The sequence below is a fragment of the Podarcis melisellensis genome (genome assembly GCF_964234715.1).
Source record: "Podarcis melisellensis genome assembly, chromosome: 10".
NCBI lineage: Eukaryota > Metazoa > Chordata > Lepidosauria > Squamata > Lacertidae > Podarcis > Podarcis melisellensis.
In genome coordinates, this window is record NC_138542.1 from 54,747,766 (window position 1) to 54,771,843 (window position 24,078).

At 45.4% G+C, this 24,078-nt stretch overlaps 2 protein-coding genes across 6 annotated transcripts in view; one reads left to right on the plus strand and one right to left on the minus strand.

Annotated features, from left to right (window-relative positions):
* DENND11 (DENN domain containing 11) overlaps positions 1-14,136 on the minus strand; it is a gene marked incomplete at its 5' end in the record, with an annotated part of 30,241 nt that extends 16,105 nt beyond the window's left edge. The window contains one exon of the mRNA XM_081927242.1: positions 13,899-14,136. Within this exon, the coding sequence (XP_081783368.1) occupies positions 13,899-14,136 (238 nt within the window). The remainder of the gene's footprint in view (positions 1-13,898) is intronic.
* Positions 4,527-24,078, plus strand: part of WEE2 (WEE2 oocyte meiosis inhibiting kinase) — a gene marked incomplete at its 5' end in the record, with an annotated part of 30,943 nt that continues 11,391 nt past the window's right edge. The window contains 4 exons of one of the 5 annotated variants that reach the window (XM_081927025.1): positions 4,527-4,547; positions 17,003-17,364; positions 20,837-21,036; positions 23,941-23,992. In XM_081927025.1, coding sequence (XP_081783151.1) covers positions 17,008-17,364; positions 20,837-21,036; positions 23,941-23,992 — 609 coding nt within the window. Of the gene's footprint in view, positions 4,548-14,134; positions 14,412-15,881; positions 16,212-16,309; positions 16,556-17,002; positions 17,365-20,836; positions 21,037-23,940; positions 23,993-24,078 lie in introns of those variants that run through there. The other 4 variants (XM_081927021.1, XM_081927022.1, XM_081927024.1 and 1 more) reach the window with 4 other exon arrangements.

Genomic DNA, 24,078 nt, shown 5'->3' on the forward strand with positions numbered 1-24,078 from the left:
GAGAATGCAGCATGAACACACACCTGGGCACAAACACCAAGGCAATTGGCCAGAACGTATTATGCAGGCGTGCCTACAATGGTCAATGCCAGGTCATTAATTCTGCTAGCCGTGGGAAGGAAGAAGAGGCTACAAATGGCAAACTGCTCCTCAACTCAGCAGTCCCACACCGACCTCTCAGATCCAAGCAGAGTGGCTGGGGAAACCCAGCCAGATGGGCAGGGTATAAATAAATGATTATGATTATTACATAGCAGAAAAAGAGACGGGAAGCAGGGCCACTCCATCAGCTCAGCTGAAAGAGGGACAGTTTTTGCCTCCTTCCCTCCTTGAACAGTTTTCCATTGCTGCTGGTCTTTACAAGACCTCCGTAACTAAGATATAATGCCTGAGCTCGCTTTCTCCCCTCCTCCTGCCCAATCCCTTTTCCTCTCGTGTCGTGTCTTTTAGACTGCAAGTCTGGGGGCAGGAGCTGATTTAATAGAGATATTTGAAAGGCACTTTGGGAGCCCTTTGTCAGCTGAAATGTGGGGTTAAAATTATATAAAATTATATATAATTTATATAAGTCCATCTAGTGCAATAGTGTTATCTCTGACAGGCCAGAACTCTCAAAGGGCTGAAGCAAAGATAAGACTTTTGACTTGATCCTTTTAAACTGGAGATGCCATGGATCTTCCACATGGAAAACCTGTCTCTGCTCAGTCCTCGTGAGTTATAGTCCCTCCTTAAAATCTGTGCCTCTCCTGCGCCTTATCCCCTTTCCTTTTGGCCTTGTCCTTTTAGTTATCTTTACTGATTACACAGTTATCCAGCCCTTCATCGGAGGAGCTTATGTTATCCTCACAACCCCCCAGTGAGGTAGGTTAGGCTGAGAAAGTGATTCGGCCCAAGGTCACCCAGTGAGCTCCACGTCTGATGACAGGAGCCAGCCACCAGTTAATCACACAGAGCAAGTTGGAGTTGACTCTTTATTAGCAAAAAACAGGGTCTGCACAGGACTGCCAGGCCTAATGAGCAAAGCAACTCATCTCTGGTCAGTCTTGCCCCCGTAAAGCAGTTGAGGAAACTGCAGGCCCCTGCCTCCCCACAGCTGCCTAAGTCCCCTCTCCTCCAGGGTTTTCCCCATGCAATCTGAAACTGTGCCTGCGTGAAGCTAACTTCTCAACCCTTTTCATGCCTCTTTTGGTTCTGGGAGATGAAGAGGGAAAGGAGGGTGCTAGCTGCAGCAGGAGAGGGAGACACCTGTGATTCCTCACCAGCTCTGGCTCTTGGCCCACCTTATCTCCATCCTCTGCTTCTGTACTGCTCTCTGCCACAGCCTCTTCCTGCTCACTAAGTCCTGTTACCTCTTCAGCCTCTGACACCTTCTCTTCCTAGTCTGCTCCCTCTTCTTCCTCTGCCCACTGATCGTCGTCCCACCACCACTCCCCAGGCTCTGAGTCTTCTTCCCTTGGGGGTTCCCCAACTATTGCCTCCCACCACTTCTCAGCATCCAACCGGTCCATCACACCCGAGTTGGGATTGGAACCTAGGTCTCCATGGTCATGATCTGACACTCTTAACCAGGCATAGGCAAACTTGGCCCTCCAGATGTTTTGGGACTACAACTCCCATCATCCCTGACCTCTGGTCCTGTTAGCTAGGGATGATGGGAGTTGTAGTCCCAAAATATCCAGAGGTCCGAGTTTGCCTATGCCTGCTCTTAACCATGGTATCAGACTGGCTTTCCACACCACACCGCCACCTGGGTGAACTTAGTCACAAGGGTGACGTTGATCGAAGGTTGCCTCTTACGAAACCTAGCTCCACCAAAAACACAGCATTTTTTTCTCCAAGAGAGACTGCGAAGGCTGATCCTCAAAATAGACGCTGCCACACTCAATACTTTTCAAGGTGAAACACGACCAGCATAGCAAAGAGTGGGGAAAATACTTGAAAAGCACCCACTGCAACTGTTGTAAATTTTAGCTGATGATTGCAGGCTGTTATCTCAGATGGGCAGAAATGACAAGCTTAGATTCTAGGCCCCCAAAAGTAACAGCTTTATTTTCCCTGTTCCAATCCTCTGCCCTAAAAAAACAACAACCCTGTATCCACTGGGATCCGTACACTGGAAAAGCTATCAAGCCCACAAAGATGTCAATAGCCTCGCTATTATGTCGTTGCCAATTGGGCTGTGTTTTATATAGAAATTTCTCATTGCATGCGCAAACATTGATCAATAAAATTATATTTAGCTGCTGAAATCAAGCGTTGCCTATCATGTTCCTTCAGGAGCCTGAGTAAGCCCTGGGCCTAGTTAAGCAATATTATTTGCTTCACGGAAAGGAAAGCTTCATACATTCAGCCATCTTAACTTAGTAGGTAGCAGAAAATTATTATTACAGAAACCACATTCTCTTTCCCCCAAGAGCTGCCTGTTTAACATGCATCATCTTTCATTCTGGTACCTAACTACTTCACTTGAGAAGCTGTGCCTCACCTCAAGCAAGCAGCCTCCTTCTCATTCCTCCTTTTACAACAAAATACACTGAAGAACATCTGATAATTCAGGGATGGGGAACCTGTGGCCTTCCAGACACTATTGGAGTCCAACTCCCATCAGTCCCAGTCAGCATTGACAAATAGGTCAGGAATAATGGGAGTTTATTGATTTATTTATTACCTTGATACCCCACCTTCTCCTTCAAGGAGCTCAAGTTCTCTCCACCTTGTTTAATCCCCACAACAGTGTTAGAAATTAGCCAGGGGCCAGGCATGTTTTGCGACTGGCGCAGGTCCAATTGCGACCAAGTTGAGATCTCTGGATGCTAGGTTGGTGGCTAACATCTCCATCTGGCTGTCCCCCCCCCCAATATCTTTCTTAAGCAGGTAAGCAGAAGGGCTTATTTATTGCATTTATATCTCACCTTTTTCTCCAAGGAGTACATGGTTCACCCCCCTCCTCAGTTAATCCCTCCAGCAACCCTGGTAAAGAGGCTGTGACTGGTCCAAGGTCACCCAGTGAGCCCGAGTGGGGATTTGAACCCTGATCTCCCATGTCCTAGTCCGACAATCTAACCACTACACCACACTGCCTTCCTAGGGTACTTCTGCTATGCGGCAGCTCTATAAATTAAGTAGGTAAGTAGATATGGGGAAGGCAAAATGTCACTTAGAGAAGGATCTGAAATATTTTCCTGGAAGCTTGAATTTGTTTTATTCCGGATTGCTTTATTTGATTTCTGAATGTGCTGTAAACTGCTTTGAGGTTTTTTCTTTAAAACATAAAGCGATATAGAAATGAAATTATTAATAATAAATAAATAAATATAATTCATTGCAAAACAGAGAGAGTTGCCTAGACTAGACTAGGCTATCTAGGGATGGCAGGCTTGTTGGTTTTGTATATCTTATGTAGATTTATTTATTTTTCAATTTCGTTGTTCTGCATGGGACAGTGACAATAAAGATTATCGTATCGTATCGTATTGACATTCCCTTGTAGTGACATTAATTAGTGTTTAAGGTGGCATTTGGGAATTAGCTTATATATCTGAGTTTGTAACATTGCTCTGCAAGGTAGGTTAGGCTGAGAGGCAACAAATGACCCAAGGTTCTCCAGTGAGCTTCCCTGACTCTGTCTCGCTGGGAGTTGCACCGGTTTTCCGAAAGCTTTGGAGATGAACAGCTGGGTGTGGGAAAGCAGACAGAAGAGCTTGTTTGCCAGGATGAAATGCTCAGCTGCCTGGAGCGTTATCTCACCTCCAAATTTGTGTTTGTCTTGAGCAGAACAAACACAAGGAACAGGATGGAGAGGTAGGAAGGAAGAATACTGACACGAAACAGGGCTGTGGTGGCAACTTGTTAAACCACTTAGCTGCATCTCTGCCTGCTATGGGTTCAAGTTCTGGCACTCTCGTCCTTTCTGTTTAACTATAAATGAAAACCTGATCTTGATTAGAGGTGTAGCGGGGACGGGGATGAAAGTGGTATAGTAAACTGTTCAAAACTGGTGCTTTAACTGCACCAGTTCAACAGGTGAAGAAAGCTAGATTTGGAACTGGGTGACCAAATGTATAAACCACTTATTCTCTTGTTTCAATTTGTATTCCTCCTCTCAACCCGAAGGCTCCCAAGGCGGTACACAACACAACATTAAAAGATGCATACCGACACCCCCACAGCACCCCAATAAACCAAAATAAAAAAAGAACCAAATTTACAGACAATCCAGCAGAAATTCCAGTTCTCATAAATGCAAACAAGCAGCCTGGGCATTAAAGCCCAGGAAGTGCTGGGTAGACACTTTCTCTCCCCCCTCCCAAATCCTGAAAAATAGTGTGTCCAATGCTTGGGAAACATTTGTCTCTTTCCTGCTCTCACCCCCGCCCCCCGGCCTGGCAGGCTCACATGAAGTCACTCCTTTGTTTGTTCTTTGTCTTGCCCAACTGATTTGTATCTCTCCCCACCTACTCACCCAGACGCACATTTTTCTTGCCACGTCACCCATTTCACGCTCATGGAGCAAGGTGCTGAGGCAAGCCCTTGCCTGGCAGACGCAGGTAAGTTTGGCTAATGGCTCCGAACAGATGGTCAGCCTCCTCTGGGAAAGGCATTCTCTCACCAAGTCACACCAAGTGTGTGTGTGTGTGTGTGTGTGTGATATATAACATGCCAAGTAGGAAGACGTGTGCTGTGTCAAGCAAGCTCAGTGCTTTAATTAGAAGCCTCGTAAGTCATTAGTTTTGTTTGCTTTGAGGAGGACGCAGCTGTTTGAAACATGAATGGGGGTACTTGGGGTTTTTTTGTCATTTGGGGACGGGATCACTGAACCCACACCCTCGCTCCCACGTTTGAACCCAGTTCATAAAAGCTAGATTATTAAAAATGATCTTTTGGCAGTTTCCCCATCACCTTCACTGAGACAGGATAAGTAACCCTGGGCTGTTCTGACATAGAGCCAAAATATAGTTTGGACATCACATGAACGGGCCTCATGCTCCCCTCACTCCCCTCATGTCTGGAGATTAATCATGTCCTATTTGGGTTTCTTGCAATTCATTTTTTTTTAAATGATATTTATTAGAGTTTCAAAAAGAGTTACAAAGGTAAAAAAAGAAGAAGAAATAAAATAGAAAAAAGAAACAAAAGATACAAAATACAGAAAAAATAAAAACCATTAAAAATAAATCCATCTTTCCCTGTCTTACCTTTCATTCACTTATTTCCCTGACCTCCTCACACCTCCCTTTTTGTGTTCCAGTTCAAATGGTTACTTCAGCAAATCCTTTCCCTCTTTGTTTTTATCTTAATTCTTTATCTTAATATATTATAGCTTTACATTTTCACTTGTTAACAATCCATTTTTACATACTCCTTTTTAACATTGCTACTAAAACCACTTAATTTCATTCCGTCATCATTTTAACATTCATTAATTTTGCAATGTTTCTGTAAATAATCTTTAAATTTATTCCAATCTTCTTCCTTGGGTTTCTTGCAATTCATAGTTTCCTGGTTTTTGTCCAAACAGGCAAACCATGGTTTCACATGCCTGCAAACCAGGATAGCCTTAAGAGAGAAAAGGGAGAGGAGGTTGGGCGTGAGACTCCTCAGGACTCAAACTTGGGATGCGTCTGAAATAATCTATTGCCTTTGCGACAGAACAGGACTGCTCCTCAAAACAAGTATTCACCCGAACCCTGAGTCCAGGAGCCACAAACCCAATGAAACAATAGTTGCTGGAAACCATAGGAAAGGAAAGTGCCCTTGTACTCAGGCCGTGCTTGCTGGTTTCCCATAGGTTGGCTACTGTGAGAGAAGGATGCCGGACTGGATGGCCTGATCCAGCAAGCTCTTATGTTCTCATTGCATGTTCAATGGCATATGTCAGCCAAGCAGTGCAGCAATAGAAGGTATCCTACCATAGAGAGTTGAAGGTAGAGAGGCTTGGCTATTATGCATTATTCTCCAGCCCTGCACATGGCAGCACTGGAAGGGAAACCACAGTGATGAGAGGCTGAGGAATCCCTTGGTCTTTTTCTGTTTTTATAGCTGCTCCATGCAGTCATCCAATACCTGGTGCCAGTGACAGCAAAGCATCAATCTGCAAGGGGGAACTTGAGGACATGGGTCTAATAAGGTCCTCCAGACCCCCCACATCTGGCCAAACCACAGTCCAATATCGGCTGAAGCTGACCCAGACGGAACCAACCCAAAACATTTTGCAACCCAAGTCCAAGCAGTGAATGGTGCCCTGATTCCAGTCAAAGCGCACAGCACACAAAGCCAATCAAAACGTTTTGGCACCACAAGCAGAAAAGTCCACAAACGCCTCCCCTGGCAGTGAAAATACAATACAGTGGTACCTCGGGTTACATACGCTTCAGGTTACAGACTCCGCTAACCCAGAAATAGTACCTCGGGTTAAGATCTTTGCTTCAGGATGAGAACAGAAATCGTGCTCTGGCAGCACGGCAGCAGCGGGAGGCCCCATTAGCTAAAGTGGTCTTCAGGTTAAGAACTGTTTCAGGTTAAGAACAGACCTCCAGAATGAATTAAGTTCTTAACCCAAGGTACCACTGTAATAATAAATTAAATAGTGAACAATCTGCTGCCCTTTCATAACTTCCAGAATAAACCACCTGAGGCGACTGCTTCATTCTGTCTAACAGTGGACTCAGGTAAAGAAAGGAGAGGGGTCATTGCATAGTTATTTCTTCTGGGCAGGGAAGAGAGGTGCTTCTGCACTCTTCCCACAAACAGCAAATATCTAGGTCACACCTGCACTATACATCTGAAGCCTTCTCATGCCCCTTTAAACAGTCTTGACCCTTGGTTTCCCACAAGTGGTATCATACCAATTTAAATGTAAAGTGCAGGCGAGTTCCCAGTTAAACTTTTTTCCTTCCCTGTTTCAGCTTCTACTTCTCTCTTGTGTTCTGCAGAATGCACACACAACGATAAAGCCAAAACAACAGTATTTATAAAATGGAATGGCATGCGCATCACTGAGGAGATGCACCCATAAATTACTCCCACAACCAGGTTGGATTTGATTTAAATCACTAGCCAGTAAGACTTGATTTAAATCGTTTTTTCTTTTTTTCTTTACAAAAAGACTCATTCTTGCTGGTATAATCTTAATATTTACAACCAGATGAAGGTTTCGTTTTTGGAATAATACAGTTATATAAAAAAATGACTGATTTGGTTATACTATTAGAAATACATAGAGAGATAATTATGAAATTGTTTTGAGGTTTAATAAGTGAACTGTTGATATTTGGACAACTTTTCTGCTGTACTTCATTGGAAGGAGAAAACAATCATTTCCTTAATAACAATTTAAACAATTTAACTAACAATTTTAGTTTAGTTTAGTTAAACAATTTATTTAACTAAAGCAATAACATTATAGCATATGTATCCATGTTTTTGTTTGGTTTTTTTTAAAAAAACTTAGACGGAGTTTTAGCACACATGAAAAACTTAAAACAAATCCTTATTTCCTGATGAATAGAGTTTGGACTATAATGTAACTTAAACAGAAAACTATCTTTAGAGAGATTTTTCCTTCAAAAGCATTTTATTTTAAAAATCCAATTTAAATCAAAAAAATTGATTTAATTTTTTTTAAAAATCCAATTATTATTATTATTATTAATCATTGATTTTTATCCACCCTGCCCACAACCCTGGCACAAGTGTATTCCATACCGTACTCATAAGAGCACTGACACTATGGGGAAAGAAAAACACTTCCCACAACTAAACAAGGCAGTTTAAACAGCGGGAATTTGGGTATCACTGCAAGTTCTACCCTAAGGTTTCTGGTGGTTCCCTCATTGCGAGAAGCAAAGCTACAGGGAACCAGGCAGAGGGCCTTCTCGGTAGTGGCGCCCGCCCTGTGAAACACCCTTCCAGCAGATGTCAAAGCGATAAACAACTACCTGGGATTCAGAAGACATCTTAAGGCAGCCCTGTTCAGGGAAGTTTTTAACGTGTGATATTTTCCTGTATTTTTGGTTTTTATGGAAGCCGCCCAGAGTGGCTGGGGAGGCCCAGCCAGATGGGCGGGGTATAAATAATAAATTATTATTATTATTATTATTATTATTACTACTACTAAGGGAAGAGGTCTAGATCTTGGACAGGAGCACAATAGTCCCCTCCTACTGCAGTTCACCTGTAACTGGTATTTGTGCTGCCTCTGACACGTTCATACCATACAGTTACACACTTTAAGCAGCCATGGCTTCCCTCGAATAATCCTAGGAGCTGTCGCTTGTGACGGGCAGTGAGAGTTACTAGGGGACCCCTATCCCCCTGACAGAGCTGCAGAGTCCTCAGAGTTCTCTGCAAAGAAGGACTGAGTGCCAAACCACTCCGGGAAATGTTTGCTGCGAATGTGGCCACGGACATTGTGAATAGTAGCCGCTGATGTTAACTGATAGCGCGTGTTTTGCGGGGGATAAGGAAAGTCCTCCACAAAGTGACTAATTCTGACATAAGGAAGACTTTCAATTGAGCCCAAAAGCAGAACTTGAAGAGCCCCAAGGTTAGAACTGCAAATTTGTGGTCAGGGAAATATTAGCGAGGCAATCCAGAATTTACTTCCTCCCATTCCTCAACATTCGCAAAGAACGTAACTGGTAAGGCGAAAGGGGAGGGGGAGAGAAAGTCTGTTGATGTTGTCATTCGCTTCCCTCCACAGAAGAAGAGGCAAAAGAACTTTGTCACATGAGGGGATGTGAGAAAACAGTGCATGGTGTTTCTATTTAAAACTGCTATCCTAGCCTGTGTGATATTTAAGCTACCGTTTTGTCATTAATCATTTTATTTTTTAATATCTAGAAATGACATCTTGCTATAACTTCCTTGTACTTTTAAATGCATTTATATTTGAAGATTTGGACAGCACTGCGGCTCGACTGTTTGTGCAAGTAGACATAAATCCATAAACAGTAATTTGAATTATTCACTAGTGCTAAAAAAAAAAAAAAAAAACCCACTCCTCACTTTAGTCAAGTTGAGGCTGGTACTGTCAGCGAGCCTGTCTACATTCATAAATGACCAACAGATGACTCCACCATTTCTTCGAAGACATCTGAGGGACAGACTTGCTACCAAAACTCAGGGGAGGCAACAGAGTGGACAAAAAGATGTAGGCAAAGCTGCAGGAGAATATAGTGACATGGGAAGATGCCTTATACAGTGGTACCCCGGAAGTCAAACAGAATCCGTTCCGGAAGTCCGTTCGACTTTCAAAACGTTCGGAAACCAAAGTGTGGCTTCCAAAAACAGATGTCCGGGTTCCAAAGAAGGTTTGCAAACCGGAACACTCACTTCCGGGTTTGCAGCATTCGGGAGCCAAAACATTCAACTCGCAAGGCATTCAGAATCCAAGGTAGGATTGTACTAAGATCAGGCCATTGGTCCACTGCTGCCTACAATGACAAGGTTTCAGACAGGACATGCTCCCAGCCCTTACCTGGAGATGCCAGTAACTGAGCCTAGGGCCTTCAGGATGCAAGGCAGGTGTTCTGTCACTAAGCTGCAAGCCTTCCCCAATACGCTGTGGGAAATTAAAATGGTGGCTAGATTCAGCTACCAGTTACTGCTTGGGAGGACCAAACTGGGGAGGGGGGAAATAAGAAGTGCTGGGGAACAGGAGCCTGGGGCAGATATCAAGCGCAGGCCGTGCCAAGATGCCCAAGGATCCCAGATGTTGTCCCTAGCTAAGGACAATATCACCATAACTGACACATCACTCCATTTCTCAGAACAGAGAGGGGAAGGGGTAAGTGGCAACCGCCAGCTATGACTGTCTAGAAGGCCAAGCCAAAATATGTAAACTCTGATAATAGTGCATTTATGTCTGCTTCCTTAGAAAAGGAAGAGCCCTTTTGGTGGTGGCCCTAAACCTATAGAACAACCTCCCCAATGAAGTACACTTTGTCCCAACCTTAGGTGCCAGGTATAAACCCAGTTCTTTTGCTGGACTTTTAGAGGGTGGTGGATTAAGTCATTGTTATGATATTGTTGATTATGTAATTTACAGTAACTGCTTCAATGTTTCTGTTTATTATGTTTTTTCAATATTATCTTTGCAATCAGTGATCATTTTTGGTAAAGGTATAGAAATCTCTTAATGAATTCAACGCACAGATTCATACCACCGAACGCATATGAAGTCTGAAGTCACCCTCCAAGCACTTCCAACACAGAGGGAGAGAAAAGGCAGCCTCACCAAATGGGAGGATTAGAGACCACCATGCTCCTTTTGCAAGTCTCTCTCTTTCCTCAACCTGCCCCAAACATAGCAGCCATGCAGACACCACCAGAAGCAACATCCCAAGGACGATCTAACACGCCATCACACACCTATCCACAACCTTTTCATTACAGGTTTCATAATCAACCCTGCAGATTTTGCACCACATGGCTCGGGAATTTGCAAGGCATTTAAAGAACCCTTGAAGTTAAGTGCTCTTCAAGCGAAGCATTAATTATTGAGCTTCACAAAAGCAAGAAGCCACTCCACAGTCTCTCAAGCAAGGCCAACTCAAGTGGCTAAGACAGAACTGGATGCATGCATGTAAACTGCCTTGGCTGAGCATGGGCAGAGAGGTGAGCCATCAATACCTGAATTAGGACCAAATAAGATATAAGCTACTTGAACGAACTTGTTGAAGGCGAGCGTGGCATCGGTCAATGCTACAGGTTACCCTGGATAAAGAATCAGGTGCCACACAGCCCAATCCTTTAGCATTTTCGCTCAAGTTTAATAGGACTTTATTCCATACAAGAAGAATTGTAGGACTGCCATTGTAGGATACCCAGGTCATTTTAGGAAGGCCTAAAAAAGCTTAATAAGAGCTTCAGAGCCATGTAAAGGGACCGCTGACCATTAGGTCCAGTCACGGACGACTCTGGGGTTGCAGCGCTCATCTCGCTTTATTGGCCAAGGGAGCCGGCGTACAGCTTCCAGGTCATGTGGCCAGCATGACTAAGCCGCTTCTGGCAAACCAGAGCAGCGCACGGAAACGCCGTTTACCTTCCCGCCAGATTGGTACCTATTTATCTACTTGCACTTTGATGTGCTTTCGAACTGCTAGGTTGGCAGGAGCAGGGACCGAGCAACGGGAGCTCACCCCGTCTCCATTTTAGAGAGGGCCAAAAGCTTATCACAGTTTTCAACCTGGCAGATGCCCCTAGGATTCCTGCAAGAGAAAGCTGAGTGCAATTGCAGTCTCCCCACCTGAGGTTTCCAGAAACTGGTATTCATACTGCCTCCCATAACATGACCAAGCTGGCTGGTAGACACTGATAGACTTATCCCCCATGAGTTTTATCTAATCCTCTTTTAAAGACAAGCTGGCAGCTGTCACCCTATCTTGCAGCAGCTATGATGTTATCTTTTTTATTTAGACAAAATGTTATTTTTTACTTAAACGGGCTTTTGGCCTACAAGCCGGCTTGTGAATATATTGAAATTGGTTTTCACTAGTTTTTTTTAATGACTGATTTTTTTACCTGTCCTGTTTTTTAATGGTGTATTCACAGCTATTATCTATTTTTAATATATTTCATTGCATTATTGTTGTTAGTTGCCTTCAGTAACCTCCAGTGAAAAAGCAGGAAACAATTTTAAAAAACAAAACCCACACAATTTGCATATGTTTCCAAAGAACTTGTTTAAACTGTTGAAAACCTGCCACATATTCATGCAACAGGATGTAGGTAAAGGACACAACACAAGAAATGAGGAAATATTGAGCCACTCCAAAAAGATTCACGCTGCAGAAACTTGACAGTGAAAATGGTACTTATCCTTATAAAAGCAAGGCTGGGCTTAATTCTTCCTGTTAGTGTTCAAAAGCAAAGGTAACTTCAGGAATATGCGGCAATGCATGTGCAGAGTATTTTGCTCCCCACCAACCAAGTAACTACAAGCAATCCTTGTACAGGTAGAGTTTAAGAGCAGGACACCCAGGATAAATAGCATTTGGGAGCTTTCTGACACCACGAATCTCTCATTTTAACACAAGGGTTGCCAACCCTTTTGTGCCAATGGGCACATTTGCAAACCAGATAAACTATTTCTGGCACCCCACAACCTTTCCAATGGGCAACAACAGAATTCACCCATTTCAGTGGAAGGGAAAGGACCCTTCTGGTTACAGGGAAGAGCTTTGCAAGCACGCTGGTGACCTCTAACAGGTTTCATACTATATCTGCTTAAGAGGAACGTCCTTCCAACTTGGTAACATTCATAAAGAACATAACAGAAAACATATCTTCAACTTTGCAGATGAGAATGCAATGGGGACCCAAGGCCCATCTAGTCCATCATTCCGCTTCCTGGAGTGGCCAATAAGACACCTCCCGGAAGCCCACAAGCAGGGCTTGAAGGCAACAGCCCTCCCTTGTTATTTGGTCTCTAGAAACTGGTAGTCTGTGGCATATTGCCTCAGAACAGTATGGCTCCGTTTAGCCATAATGGCTGGTAAGACCCGTCTTCCTCCGCGAATTTGTTTGATCCTCCCTAAAAGCTACCTAAAGAAGCCCACAGCCCATTGCTACATTCTGCGGCAGCGCATTTTGTAAGGCACTGCAGTGCTTCCGGATGATGCTGGACTACAAATCCCATCAGTCCCAAGCAGCATGACCAATGGCTGTGGATGATGGGAGTTGTAGTCCACCAAATATCTGGCTACCCTGGTTGCAAGTTAAGATACGTAGTGAAAAGCGGTACACTCTTTCTGTCCATCCACAATCAACACCCATCAATGTAATTGGGTAATCCCATACTCAAGTTTTACGGGAGATGTGGAGAGAGAGAAATCCCTTCATGTCTGCCATTAAGAGCAGCAGAGACGGACAGACCAACCTGGGCATCTAAGGGTACTAGGAAGTCCTTTTGGGACAGCTCCACCAGAACAAGCACAACTGTGCACTTGTGCAATTCAATGACACTTCCACTGGAATATGTCCCAGAGAATCATGCCCCATGTTCATGGATGCACGAGTGGCGAAGGGGGGACCATGTATATTTTTCACACCAGGCATCTAAATGCTTTGGGCGAAGTCCCTGGAGTGGTACCCTGAAGTTGCAGTTTGAGAGGTCAAGGGTCAATTGTGTAGTCCTACTGCTTCTAACAGGGCCTCTCTGAATGCAATGGGTAGACAGCGTATGACTCTATCTCCTTCCATCATCTGGAGATGTCTTCCAAGGATACCTGTGTGGGAGGGGGATGCTATGCAATTGGGGCAAACATGGCACTATCCCACTAGCCTCAGTTTGCCCTCAGCCAGGCCCCACCTGCCTGCCTTGTCTGCTTACAACCAATCAGACCTTTCACCCTCAACAGGCATCATCAGCCACCACTGAGGTGGCTGCCACAAAGGGCATCCATGACTCACAGTGGGTGGAGACACTATTAAGTTTTCCATTAGGAAAAGCCTGGTGGAAAAGCAAACAGGTGCAAGTCACCTTCCCTGCCCAAGAATTCATGGCTGATATCTTGGGAATCTCTCTGGGCATCACAAGGCAGCAGGAAAAGAGGTGACACATCCCTAATGCCAACCTACCGGTTGGTTTCCTTCCTGGGAAGGTGTATGCCGACCTGCAACAGCAGCTTAAAGGAGGCAGAGAGGAGCGCCCTTTGTGCATGGTCAGAGGAACTCGGTTCTGCCAGAAAGCAACCCAAAGGGGGAGAAACTACACACACACAAGCTCCTGTTGAGGTCTTGCTGCTGTAAAGGCACCCACCACCTCGCGCAACCCGGGCTGCCAAGGGGGGGGGGGGCGAACTGGGTGCGAATCCGAGTCCCTTCCTCCTCCACCGGGGGGAAAGGGAGATCCGGCGAGGGCATCCCTAAGCGATTCCGCTGCAAGCAGCCCTTACCCGTGCGGGGATCGAAGGTGACCACGAACACGGCCAAGATCTGGTCCTCCTCCACCTGCTCGGCTCCTTCCTGCTCCTGGAGGCGCCCGCCGAGGCCGCCGCCACCGCCGCCGGCTGCCTCCCCCTTGACGCCAGAGCAGGAGCCCCCCCGGCCGCCGGGCTCGCCGGGCTCCGGGAGGGAGACGGCCGGGCCCTCGGCCCAGAAGAGCAGCGGCGCGTCGTCGGCTTGCTCCACCATGGCCCAGCCAACCAACCAGCCAGCCAGCTGCGGCGCTTGGCGGAGCCGAGGGGCGGCGCTTGGCGCGCTCCGACGACGCCCGGCCCCCTCGCTTCCCGGGCCGGCCGGCCAGACGGGGCCTTGCGCGGGCTGCGGGCAGCTGACGCCCAGCTCGGAGGAGGGACGCCCGCGATCCTCTTGGTGCGCAGGGAATCGGCCGCCTGCAAGCTCGTGTGCGCGCTGGCGGCCGCGCGCAAACTTGGGAGGTGGCGCACGGGCCTCTGGACGCTTGTTCGGTGGGAAGGAAAAGTCCCGAATAAACACGCGCAGCGCTGCACCTGAAAGCCTAACTGCCCGATCCGTTTTACGCTACGTGTAAATACCCCCACCCCATTAAACTGCTCAAGGACTTGCACTGCAAATTCTTGTAGCCTTTTGCCTTTCTTAAAAGGCTTAACAGGGACGCACGCGCCTTTAAAATGAATGAAATTTTCTTCTGAGTTTGGAGGTTCTTTGTTTCCCACCTTTTCCTGGCAACAACAACCCTGTGAGGCTGAGTTCCATGCTATGAGGATTTGCACCCGTCTATTGCTCTAACTGTGATGCTGGGTGGAAGTACTGGCTTTTTGAATGGGGCTTACTCTGTGGTAAGCGGGTTTAGGAGTGCAAAGAACAAGTCTGTCGGTTAAAGTGCCACCTATGAGTAAATATGCATAAGATTTGGTTGCAAGTTCCTCTGTTCAGGATTACATCCTAAAGGCACAATCTCTGGGGGTGTCCAATCAGAAATGAGACTTCCTTTCTGGCACTTAGGCTTGCTCACAATTATTCTCCACCAAGTTCAGTAGGACTTCCCTCTGGACTTGTCAATATGTTGGTTTGGACTGCAGGCTAGGTTATATATATATAGCATATCCTGCCTATTTTTCCAAAGAGGTTTACCATCCAGAACACAAACGCAATACATAACAATAATACAAATACTAACAAATCATAACAATTAGCTTCAGAGCCAATCAGCCAGAAAATCCAAAACATGCAGACACTAAAGATAGACCAGCAAAGAGGGATCATGCCAAATCATACCTGCCACTGATACCCTTACCCTTCTCTAAAGTGCCTAATTCTCTTTTAAAGCCTTGCAAGTTGTTGGCTGACTGCCTCTTGGGAACGAATTCCATGGTTTTAACTATGTGCAAAAGTCCTTTCTTTGGCCTGTCCTGAATCTTCCAACATTTCAACTGCAGTGGATGGCCCCGAGTTGTGGAGAACAACATTTCTCCAACCACTTTCTCCATACCAACTCTACAATATCCTTCTTGAGGCAAGGCGGCCAGAACTGTACACGCTACTGCTCCCAAGTGCAGTTACACCGCAGATTTCAATAACTGCTCTGTGTTTTATTTTCATTTCCTAATGATCCCTAGTACCGTGGGTTAAGTACTTAATTCATTCCAGAGGTCTGTTCTTAACCTGAAACTGTTCTTAACCTGAAGCACCACTTTAGCTAATGGGGCCTCCTGCTGCTGCTGGAGCACGATTTCTTCATCCTGAAGCAAAGTTCTTAAACCGAGGTACTATTTCTGGGTTAGCGGAGTCTGTAACCTGAAGCGTATGTAGCCTGAGGTACCACTGTATGGAATTTGCCTCCCCCCACCGCCCCACTGCTGCCACACACTGTGTCAACATCTTCAGTGAGCTGTGACGCCCAAGGTCTCGTTCCTGGTAAGTTTAGACCCCATGAGCGTATCTGTGAAATGTCCATTTGGAGATGTCCTTTTGGACCTCTTTGCCACCTTCTTTCTGTTTTAGCCACTCTGAACAATTTTGTCTCGCCAGCAAACCTGGCTACCTCACTGCTCACCCGTACTTCTCTTGGGCAAGCACTTTCCAGTGCTGAGGGAGCTGCATGGATGCAAGTCCTTGCAGGATGGACCATGATGAAAAACAGGAAGCTATATAGGGAAGGGAACTGCTCTTAAGTGGCATTTTGCAAAACCTCAATCCCAGCATGCACTGTAAGGCCAGACCTGCAATTCAGTAGGTTAAGCAGGAAGGAGAGAGCAGGAAATGGTATGGGGTCATTTTGAACACAGGTGATGCTGTGCTTTTAATTGTTGGTTTTTAATGGCAGTGGGTTGGAGCACTTATAAATTCTGTGAGGGCATTATTAAGGGCCAGTTTTTTCCAGTCAGAATGGGCTATGTCAGAAAATGTTTGCTAGCTGGCTGGGTGCCTTTGCATCTGGCTGTAGCATAGGGCCTTCCTTCTGGAGATCAGTGTAAAGGGATTATTATGTGGGGCTTTTCTCTGCCTAGTTTCTGTATGTACTGACTTAACCCCTTGTGCGAGGACAGCTGTGGACTAAATGCTTATTCCTGATTAATATGAGACCTGTGTGCAGCCACAGACTATTCACATTTACTTGGAAAAACTCCCAGTGAGTTCAGTGGGGCTAATTCCCAAAGCAGTGTACATAGAATTTCAGGGTTAATATAATAATGCCCTTATTCCTGAGTCTCCTCAGAGTCTTTCTTTCTCTCCCTTACTATTTTTCTTTTTAAAATGCTGTCTTATTTTCAAATGGAGTATGTCTTCTCACGCCAGTGTAGCTGTGGGATTATTCAAAATGGATGTCTGTATATTGAGTAAAAGCTGAAAACTAGCTCTTGCAAGCAAATACAACTCTGGGGACAAAGTCAAGGTAGTTTGTGTGGCCTTTGCATTGTGTGAAATTGCGCAATTGAGAAGATTGAAGGGGAAAGTATCTAAGAACTTTGTTTTGAAGGAATTTGTTTCTGGAGCCTTAGGCTAGGTGTAACTTCCAGGGCTGAGACAGGTATTGCAAAAGGCTAATCTCTGGGCTGTGTGTTTTGTTTCTTTCCAGCAACCATGGATGACTGGGAGAGCAGTAGTGGTAATAACTTCATCCAGAAGCTGGATTTTTCAAGTTGTGGAGAAGACACTGAGTTGGAAGAAGACAATAGCATGCAAGAGGAGGAGCCAAATCATGTCACCCCTCAGAAAAACTGGGAGACTGGGAACTGGAGAGTAAACTGCCCTGTTCCGGTCACCCCACAGAGGCAGCTGGATGATCTTTCTTTCCCGAAATCGTGGGCAAGTCCAGCGAGGAAAGGTAAGGAATCTCTGAGGAAGAAACCTCTCCCTTTGGAAGATTATCCTGGGACGCCGCTGCACTACATCACCTGGCAAAAGCTCCAGCTCTGTGACACCCCACATACTCCAAAGGTAAGGTGATGTGGTGTGTGTATTTATATGACACATTGGGTATAAATATCCTCAACGGGGGAGGGGCGGCTTTGGTTGCAGTTATTAGACTTTCAACGTGGTTGAGGAGTCTTTGTGAGCATCCTTTTTTTCATTCCACAAATCTTAATATTTCTACTATAACTTTTAGACCCCATCTTCCTCCAAGGGGCTCACAAAGTGGTGTACATGGTTCTCCCCCTCCACATTTCATCCTCAGAACAACCCTGTGAGGTAGGCCATGAGGCCATGACTGACCTGGGGCCTGGTGAACTTCATAACAGAATGGGGATTTCAGCTCTAGTCTTCCAGGTCCTAATCTGATTGCTAACCTCTACACCATGTCTCTGGTGCCCTGCACTTAGCAGTGTTTTGGGGTATGTGTGCTTCCTGAAAACAGTGTGATAACCATGGTTGGATTTTTCTCCAAGCACAGGAAGGTAGAGAGGCTGCTTACTGGATGCCTTCCAGTTGTTTATGCTTGGGGTTTTTTTTTAAGCAAAGTCTCTTTTACTTTTAAATAAATGATTGTGGAGAACTCTCCTTGTTAGGACTTCCCTTGAACAAAATCATTTGACATACTAATCTCAAGCGCTTGGTAGCCAGCTTCCCTATCTTCCCGTGCTTTAATTTGAAGCTCGGGGGAAGATGTCATGAGGCAACTCGTCCCATGGGTCTTCCTGAGATCAGGAAGTGTGGGCAGCTGGGAAGACTGCAGAGTGCTGGAGAAACGTTTCACAGAAAGAGAAGTGCACAGGCCACCTCGCAAATGGTATGATAAGTTCAACTGTGTGTGGACTGAGATTCTAAAGTACCATATGCCTAAGCCAGAAAAATAGAAAACTCTTTCAAATGACAAGAACTGCTGCGAATTGGGGGACAAGTTTCGTTCTAAACCACAGAGCCTGGGGCTTGCCGATCAGAAGGTTGGCGGTTTGAATCCCCGTGACAGGGTGAGCTCCCGTTGCTCGGTCCCAGCTCCTGCCAACCTAGCAGTTCGAAAGCATGTCAAAGTGCAAGTGGATAAATAGGTACTGCTCAGGCAGGAAGGTAAACGGCGTTTCCGTGCACTGCTCTGGTTCGCTAGAAGCGTCTTAGTCATGCTGGCCACATGACCCGGAAACGATACGCCGGCTCCCTCGGCCAATAAAGCGAAATGAGCGCCGCAACCCCAGAGTCGGTCACGACTGGACCTAACGGTCAGGGGTCCCTTTACCTTTACCTTTCATCCTAGAACCAGACTGAACACTCTTAATTTGCAAATTCCGATGTCTCACATCAAACTTCCAGGGAGGCAGCCAGCACCACTAAACACTGTTAGTTTACAGAGCCCACAAACTCATCTCTCTCCTTCTCTGATCTGGTTTAGACATATAACACTGAACTATAATTTAGGGTTATGGGAATGAGCCTGGCTGAGCCTTGGGCTTTTTTTTTTTGCTTTCCATCTCCTTAGTGGTCATAAGGAGCTCAGAAATCGGTTTCTGGTTTCATTGAACTGCTATTTAGCATTTTGTGTGCCCCCTGCTTAATCTTAAGTGTGGTGTATTGAAACTAGCCAGCTTCATAAACTGAATGTGCCAGCGTGAATGTGGCATGTTTCGGTAAACCAAAGTAGTATACAGTACTAAAGTATAGTAGGTCAGGGTTTGGACATAACACATAGCTATGGTTAGAATGGAAATGAGAACTTACAGAGTGTAAGCTCTGAGTGTAGCCACACACAAAAAGGGGAGGACATGAACCTGAAGCCCGCCCAGGTATGTTCACATGCTCACCTAGCCCTCTATCATCTCTGTTCCCTTTCACAGATACCCACACATACCTAGATTACATCTTTAGCTTGGAGTGATAAAGTCAGTTCCACTTTCCACATATTTCCAAACTACTCAGAAAGCAACCACTACCTACTTAGCTAACAGCCATCCTAACAGGACATACCTGGCAACTTTTCCACTGACTGTTAAGGAACACTCGCAGTCATTCTGGTGCCATTAACTTTTCCTGTCCAGTGGCCCATGTCCCAATAGTATGGTACCTATAAAAGGAAGTGCCATGCCGTGTTAGTGTCATAGACTGAGACTGGAGAAACCCAAGTTCAAATCTTCACTTGGCCATGAGTGACCACTCTCTCTCTCTGTTGAATCTACTTCACCGGGTTGTTGTGAGGGTGCAATTGGGGAGCAGGCCAAGCATGCCTGATACCTTATGCTCCTTGAAGGAAAGATGGGGTGTAAATGAATTGTACACCTGCTTAACAGTGATGCTGGGCTAGGTAGATAGAAACACCTTCGGTGGTGGTTCTTCTCCCTCTGTCATTGTAAAAGCTGCACCTACATTCTCTCAGATGAATAGCTGACTGTTGAGAGTCTCTGCTGAAGTTCTTTCTAATGGGTGCACCATACTGTGAGTGTATGTATATATTTTTACCATCAAAATGACTTCAAGTAGCATCGCAGGAACAAGCTTTACTTCAAAGCAGCTTCTGTCACTTCCAAGTCTCAGGCTTGGATGTGGAGCTTCTGCGAGCTATAAAGACACAATCCTGAGTGAGTCTCTTAATTGCATTTTTGCTCTCTTAAGGTTTGAAATGGAGCAATTTAGAAAATCCCCTTCATCTTCCTGCTTGTTAAGCTGGATGCCTGCAGATCCTCCTGGCATCTGCAGTTCTGTATTTAAGCTTTGCTGCCAAAAATAGCCTACTGTGATAGTAACATAGTTGAAAGACCCCTTTTGTGATTTAAATCCATATGGCTGATAAGGATTCGACGTGACGGGAAGTCAAAGCCTTCACATGACTCTGATATTCCAGCTGCAATTTGTGTAGCAGGTGCAGCCATTGCGGATCCTTCCAGATGTGGATGGACTTCCATTATCCTAACACTGGCTTGGATGGACCTTGGTGTGATGTAGCAAGACAGGTCTTTTACATTCCTAACCCACTGGCACTTTAAAGCATAACAAAGGTGGGGAAACTGGTTCTCCAGATGTTGTTGGACAGCTCCCATGGTCCCTTTCCATAGGCCAGGTTGACTAGGCCTGATGGGAGTTGTGAATCCAACATCTGGTGGGCACTACATTGCCTACTCCTGGCTTAATGGGCTGTACAGTGGTACCTCGGGTTAAGAACTTAATTCATTCTGGAGGTCTGTTCTTAACCTGAAACAGTTCTTAACCTGAAGCACCACTTTAGCTAATGGGGCCACCCGCTGCCGCCGCTGCACGGTTTCTGTTCTCATCCTGAAGCAAAGTTCTTAACCCGAGGTACTATTTCTGGGTTAGTGGAGTCTGTAGCCTGAAGCGTATGTAATCTGGAGAGTATGTAACCCGAGGTACTACTGTACAGGTATTGGTGAGTTTGGGAATAACAAGCACTATGACCTTCTTTATTGCAGGTTGATGCTAGTCGACTAGACTGTTCTCCGTTGACTGTCTGTTGTTGTTTTCTATCTAGAGCCTCTTGTCCAAGACTGCTTTCCCTTCACCTGTGGGAAAGTTCCCCGCCAAAGGGATGAGGAACTTGAGGTTCACTTCCTGCCCTGACTCCGAGGAAACTCCCCCTGCTTCCTTAGTTAACATTAACCCCTTCACACCGGAGTCTTATCGGCAAATGGTTTTCCATCCCAGTGGCAAGAGGAAAGCCAGAGGGGAGCTGTGAGTGTTTTCTCTTTTTTCTTAAGAATATATATTCTATAGGGGGGAAAGGGAGATACGAGGGTAGCCATCTTGTAGCCCATTGGTTTTTAATACTGTGTTGCAGGGCCTCATGAGTGAGAAGTTTGATAAGAATGGACAAGCTTCTTCTGACAGCTTGCCTGCTATAAATTTCTGACATTCCTTTGCAACAACAACAACAACAATAATAATAAATAATTTAATTATACCCTGCCCATCTGTCTGGGTTTCCCCAGCCACTCTGGGCGGCTCCCAACAGAATATTAAAAACACAAGAAAACATCGAACATTAAAAACTTCCCAAAACAGGACTGCCTTCAGATGTCTTCTATAAGTCAGATAGTTGTTTATTTCCTTGACATCTGATGCGAAGGTGTTCCACAGGGCATGCACCACTACCAAAAAGGCCCTCTGCCTGGTTCCCTGTAATCTCACTTATTGCAGGGAGTGAACCATCAGAAGGCCCTCAGAGCTGGACCTCAGTGTCCGGTCTGAACAATGGGGGTGGAGATGCTCCTTCAGGTATACGGGGCCGAGGCTGTTTAGGGCTTTAAAGATCAGCACCAACACTTTGAATTGTGCTTGGAAACGTACTAGGGGTCGATGTAGATCCTTTAAGACCAGTGTTATATGGTCTCGGCAGAGTGTTCTGAAAAATGCCTTCACAGTGGTTGAAGAGGCCCAACTGGGCTCGCCACATGAACTGAGCATGCGCCCTACAATCCACAACAGAATTCTCTCCAGAGGCTGTACAGTCATCTATGGAGGGGGTAGTTTGGAAGCTCCTTTATCTCACATCAGACTATTGACCCACCAAGCTGAGAATCATCTGTTTGGACTCCAGGGTTTCAGGCTGTTGACCTTCCCAATCCTACCTGGAGATGCTAGGGACTAAACCTGGGATGTCTTCTGCATGCAAAGCAGATCCTTCCTCGCAGTTCTTTGCAAGATGGTTTGCGTTTCAAATGAAATCTAGTTCAGTATCCCATTCCTACAGTGGCCAGCTAGATACCTATTGGAAGCAAACAGCACTCTCCCTACTTGTGCTCCCCAGAAACTGGGCACCTGGGCATAGTGCCTTGAGCATCTGAGGTAGAAGATGTCTTGTTGAAGCTCAGTGGGTTTGTAGGTTAATACAGCGTCTGGATTTTTTGGATTCCTTCCTGGGAGCATGGCTCTGGTGTGGGGAGGCTGTCCTGCTCAGCTGCTTCACTTCAAAACACACTCCATTGCTGTTGGGGATGCTCTGGACTTCTTGCATCAAGCAGGGTATTGGATAAAACTGTTGGGATTCTGGGAGTTCTTGGCAGAAAGGTTCTTTTAACAATAGGAAGCTTTGAAAGGCTTTGCCTCAACCCAAAGAGGGCTCCTTTGTCTTTGCTGCATGTAAAGGAGACATCCAGCAAGTGCTGTGTTGATCAATAAAAGCGCCACTCTAATAACCTCTCTGTGTGACTCTCTTAAACCACTGGAGCACACCGCAAAGCTAAGAATTGGCAATCTTCCTGGAGGTGGGTGGAGGGATGCAGAAAGCGTTCTGCGTTGTGTCTGTTTCTTAGTGTTAAATAATAGGCTGCGTGTGTTTTGTATGTTTACAAAAATAGATTTAAAAAAAACAATAGGAAGATTATTCCTCCCACCCCGATTCTCAAAGCCATGCCTAGCTGGGGGAGCTAGCATGTAGGGAGTATTGTACGAGTGAAAAGCATAATGGCACTTGACTGTAAAGATTACTGACAATGGGTCGTGGTACATCTAATCGGATGGCCTACTGTGGAAAGACAGGTTTCGGCCTTCACTGGTCCAACCAGCAGCTGTCAATTGTCAATGCGTAATCAACTGTCACTAAGCAATCAGCATTGCATCAATATGGGTTCGGATGCCAAAGGCTAACTGAGAAGCTTAATTGCTTTCAACTGCAGGACTTATTCCTGTATCTTCAGGCACAGGAAGGGGGGGGGAGTAGGATTTCAAAAATTAAGCTCTCTGCAGGTAGAGATGGTGGAGGATGTCATTTGGTCTGCATTTTAAAGCAAACTGAACTGCACCTCCCAGACTAATAGCACAAATCTTTGGGATTCTGCACTTGCCTGAATTTTGCAGTACTGCTGGCTCAAAAAGAATGTACCAAAATGCATTAAGCACTTTATTCAAGAAATGCAAAGATTGGAATATAAAACAAATATTTAAGTATGTGTGTTATGATAAAATACTGTTTAAGGATATGATTAAACACAATTTTTCCTAATTTTAAAAAAACAGAAATTGCCAAGTTACTGCAGAAATGGGACAGGGCAGGCTTATGAATAAATACATGCAAACTTAACATGGGCGTAGCAGTTGCCCCTCTCTAGATCAAGTAAAACAACAGAAATACTTAGCTAACCAATCACGTTGGTTCTGCTCCTGCCCCCACAACAAGAATCCTGGCTATGCCCATGAAACAACATGGATTGGAGGTATCACAAAATCCATCCCCTAACCTCAGGTCTGTCAGAGTTGAATCCTTGTTTCCAAGTGTCTCGGCTTTCACAAAGCCTGGGATTGGATTTCATGCCTTTAAAATGCTGCATCACTAACCCCATCTGTCTGCAGATGTCAGGGCAGCCGTGCATTAATTTGAAATCTGAATTGATTGTAAACTAGAATGTCGATCACCCTAAATTGAGGGCTATAGCCTCTGTGGTCTTTGAGTGAATTTTTTTTCTATTCGTCTCTTATGCTTATGCGAAAATGCCTACATAAATACTTCATGTGGCTTGAGAAGTTCCTGAAGCTGGTGTTTGAAATATTTAAATGGTGAAGGTGAATAATAGAGTTGGGAGTTGCGTCTTGTCTTTGCAAGCAGGATGCTTCTTCACGTCATTAAACTTACCGTTTCAGGGATGATCCCAGCCAAAAAGAGAGCCAGGTGGAACCAGGGTTGCCAGCCAAGGTGAGTAGTGCGTGTCTTCAAACAGGTAAACAAAAAGCATCATGACCATAAGTTATTGGTTTAATACTCAAAGAGGGAAAACTGTG